The following is a 3,692-nucleotide window of genomic DNA, read 5'->3' on the forward strand; positions in this document are numbered from 1 at the left end:
TCGGCCAGGGCACAGAGAGGGGCGGGGCTCAGGAGTGGTGAAAGCCTGGGGGCAGCGCAGCGTGGAGGAAGGGGGCGGGGAAGGGGCGTGGCGTGACAGGCTGCGGCTAGGGCGTGTGGGGGCTGGGCGCGCTAGGGCCGGGCGTGGGGCAGGGTGTGGATGGGCGGGGCGGGCGCCCACCTTTCCTCCAGCTTGCTGGAGTGCGGGTGGGCCTGCACCTCGGTGCTCTGGCTGCTGTAGCGCGAGCATGTCTCATCGATGGCGTAGGCCTCCACCTTGTCCGACCAGTCCAGCTCGCAGGTCTCCTTGTGCTGGCGGTTCAGCCTGGGGCCGGACAGGCTGGGCTGGGTGTGTGCTCAAGGCTCCAACGCCCATGGGCCGTGGGCCTGGCCGGTCAGCAACGCCGGGAGTAGTCGTAGGGCCGGGAGGCCGCAGAGCAGAGGCCCTGGGCCCTGGAAGCCCCCAGAGGTGGGCCTCGCCTGCCCCTCTCCTGCCCTGTCCTCCCGGGTGACCTGGGGCAGCCCCTGCCCACCTGAGCTCAGGGTTATGACCTTGGATGTCCTGCCCCAAGACCAGCTGGGGTGGGGTCAGGGTCCCCCCCCAGATTCCCCCGAGCCACAGGACACACCGGATCTGGGTGACGGCTTGCATGATGGTCCTCTTCAGAAGTTCCTGAATGTTCCGGATGAGTTCGGCTTCCTGGAGGAGGGGGTCCCTGAGCCCACAGCCACCAGCTCCCTCCCTTGGGGGGCCACGGCCAGAGAGGCTGCGCCTTGGAGCCTACCGCTGGTCAGGCCCCACCTAAGGAGTCCTCCGTCTTTTCTCTTGGGGGAGGAGCCACCAAGTCCCTGCGCTCCCAGCCCCCTCCCCGGGGAGGGCCACTGGCCCGAGCTGCTGGGGCCCCGCCAGCTCCCCACACCCCAGAGGAGCTGCGACTGGGGGCCTAGCCCTGGCTGGAGCCCCGGCCAAGTCCCACCTTGGCAGCGCTCAGTCTTTTCTCCTGGGGGATGGGAGCACGGGCCCAGCTCTCTCTGGTCTATCTGAGCTCTGGAACATTCTTGGGGCCCCGTACATGTGGTCTTTACTTCCAGGGGGCTCTGAGAGGGCACCAGTGGCACTTCCAAGGTACCTGGGCTCTGGGGGTCAACCTCTGAGGCCCCCAACCCCTGGGGGCAGGTGCCCACTGGCTGCCCCTCGGGCCTCTCACTCAGGCCACCCTCACCCCAAGACCACCGGGACCCGTGTTACTTCCTGCCTGGAGGATACGTGCTGTGTGCAAGAGCATCCCTCTCCCTGGGGTGGGATTTCCACCCTGACACGTGTTTGACCCTAGACCAGCTCCTGTCATTGGGTTGGCTCCGCATCTGCATGTCTACACCAAGGTCAGTATTTTCACCACCGGGTGTGCAGGATGAGGGCTGGGCTGGGGGCAGAGGGTTTGTACAGAGGCCCCAGGTGTTCTTGGGCATCTGAGTTAGGTACAGGGAGAGGGCCTGGGGATGCTGGAGGCAGAAGGAGGGGCCCAAGGTTCTAGCCTGCCCAGGGGTGCAGTGAGGGGCTCCCTGAGTCCTAGGGCCAGCTGCCCCATCTCTTAGGTGTTCACTGGCTGGCAGCCCATTCAGGGGGAGCCCGAGGAGAGGTGAGGTCAGCGGAGCCAATGCCAGCCCCAGCCTGGGTGGCCCCTCGTCCATAGGGGCTGCACAGGACAGGTTGAACAGGCTTCGGAAGGGACCTAGGGCATCTTTGGGGCAGGTTTCGTGCAGGGCATTGGGTGCCCGTGGCTCCCACCCTCACCTGTCCCTGCTGGTAGTGCTGGCTTGAGCCTGAGTTTTCCAATGGGCCCAGTTTTCCAGTGGGGTGTCCTTGGTGGGGGGGCTTGTGACTCAGTACAGGGGGCTCAGGGTCTGGCTGGATTTGCCAGAACCAAGCGGGCTAGAGGGGAAGGGTCCCCAAGAGAGAGCAGGCTGCCTGCAAGTCCGGCACCCAGGGGCAAGGCTGCCTCCGGAGACTCGGCCCAGGCCCCCGGGCAGCACCCAGCCCTCCACCACGGCCACCACACCTTCAGCAACTCCATCTCCACGCGGTCACGCACAAGGTCTGGGTGCTGACGGCGCTCACGGCTCTGTAGGTTGTCAGTGACAATGGAGAAGGGCACAGCTGTGGCATCCAGAGCGCGCTCCAGCCGCTGCTTCTGGGCCAGCAGCAGGTCAGTCTCGGCATCCAGCGCCTCCACCTGGCGCTGCAGCTCTGACTTCCAGCCATGTGCATCCTGCAGCCGTGCACCCAGTCTGCGTGTGGAGTCCTGCTGTGTGCGCTGTGCCAACGCCTCCGTCTCAGCCGCCAGCTGCTGGCTTTCGTGCCGCTGCCGCTCCGAGCTGTCGCGATCGGTGAAGGCCTGGTGGTAGCGGGCGTAGCAGTTCTGGAACCACTCATCAGCCAGGTACTTGGCTGTGCGGAAACCAGCCGTGGCCAGCCCCGAGGACGTGTGCGTGCCGGTGTTGCGGGCCACGTCGTACACCTTGGGGGGCAGCTCGCATGGCGGCACCGTCTGTGGGGCCGGCTGCCTGGTCAGGAGCACGTCCGTCTGTGCCATGGTGCCAGGAGGGGGAATCAGCCAGGCACAGTCAGCCGGGCTCAGTCAGCTGGGTAGTGCCAACCGCCCAGGCCCCAGAGCAGGATGCAGCTCCTGGTCTCCTGGGTGACACTGTACACACTGTGGCCTCCTGTTGCTGGGCAACGGGGTCCCCCCAGTGGCCGGGGGAGGGGGCACCCAGGCAGGCAGAACTGCCCTCTTAAAGGGCCAGGCAGGCCCAGCCCTCCCTCCCTGCCCTGCCGCAGCCCAGGGTCTGAGTCACCAGGAGGGTCCCGGAACCCTGCCATCCTCCCCCTTTACTGGATCATCCATGACCCTCGGCCTCTGGGCTTAACCATGAGCCGGAAGGAAGGAGCAGGGGGCTGGGCTGTTGGGCTTGGGGCTGCTGCTGGAGATAGTGCTACCCTGATGTCTACCCCATAGCCCCACACCAGTCCTATACCCCACAGGTGTCTCAGGTCCAGCCCCTCGAAGTCCTGGACCCTGGCCCAAGGCAGTGCCTGTGATACCCTGGCCAGCCTGCTCCTGGCTCCGCTCAAGAGCCAGTCCCTGGCCTCCCCACTCCTCCTTCCATGGCCCCTGGGGGCATCCCCTGTCCTGAGGAAGGTGGGCTTTTTGACTGGGAGTTGAATTTGTCTTCTGGGTGGTGTCTGAGTTCACCTGCCCAAATCTGCCCTCATGAGGAGGAGGCAGATCCCAGGAAGTCCTGGGGAGGCTGCCACAAGGCAACCCAGGGCCAGGCTGGAGGGACATGGCATCCCTGGACATACCCCGTCACCCCCCCATCCGGGATTAGGGGAGCCCCCAGCCCTGGGGCGATACCCAACATGGACAGCAGAGGGCACCCTTGGCCGCGAGAGGCCGCCGGCACCTGCTCCTTTGAGTTCTGTATCCCTCTGCCTGCCTGGACCCTCTGGCCTCGGTGTCCCTGGAGACTCCCACCCCACAGTCCTCTCAACAGGAAACCCATGCCCCGCACCCAGCAAGGGCCCGCCCCTCTGGGGCACACTTGCCCAGCCTAACTTCGTAGTACCAAACCATGCCCTTTCTGGGTGCCCTCCGCCCGCCCTGAGCTCTTGGTGTCCAGTCCCTCCCTGCA

General features: G+C 66.0%; 1 protein-coding gene across 1 annotated transcript in view; it reads right to left on the reverse strand.

Annotated features, from left to right (window-relative positions):
* The window catches only part of TEKT4 (tektin 4), a 5,343-nt gene extending 2,750 nt beyond the window's left edge, over nt 1–2,593 (reverse strand). The window contains exons 1-3 of the mRNA XM_021708581.1: nt 2,060–2,593; nt 629–699; nt 181–324 (exon numbers count right to left, since the gene is read on the reverse strand). Coding sequence (XP_021564256.1) covers nt 181–324; nt 629–699; nt 2,060–2,593 — 749 coding nt within the window. The remainder of the gene's footprint in view (nt 1–180; nt 325–628; nt 700–2,059) is intronic.
* Between the last annotated feature and the right edge of the window lie 1,099 nt (nt 2,594–3,692).

This window comes from Carlito syrichta, unplaced genomic scaffold (genome assembly GCF_000164805.1).
Source record: "Carlito syrichta isolate Samal-C Ts95f unplaced genomic scaffold, Tarsius_syrichta-2.0.1 Scaffold142966, whole genome shotgun sequence".
NCBI lineage: Eukaryota > Metazoa > Chordata > Mammalia > Primates > Tarsiidae > Carlito > Carlito syrichta.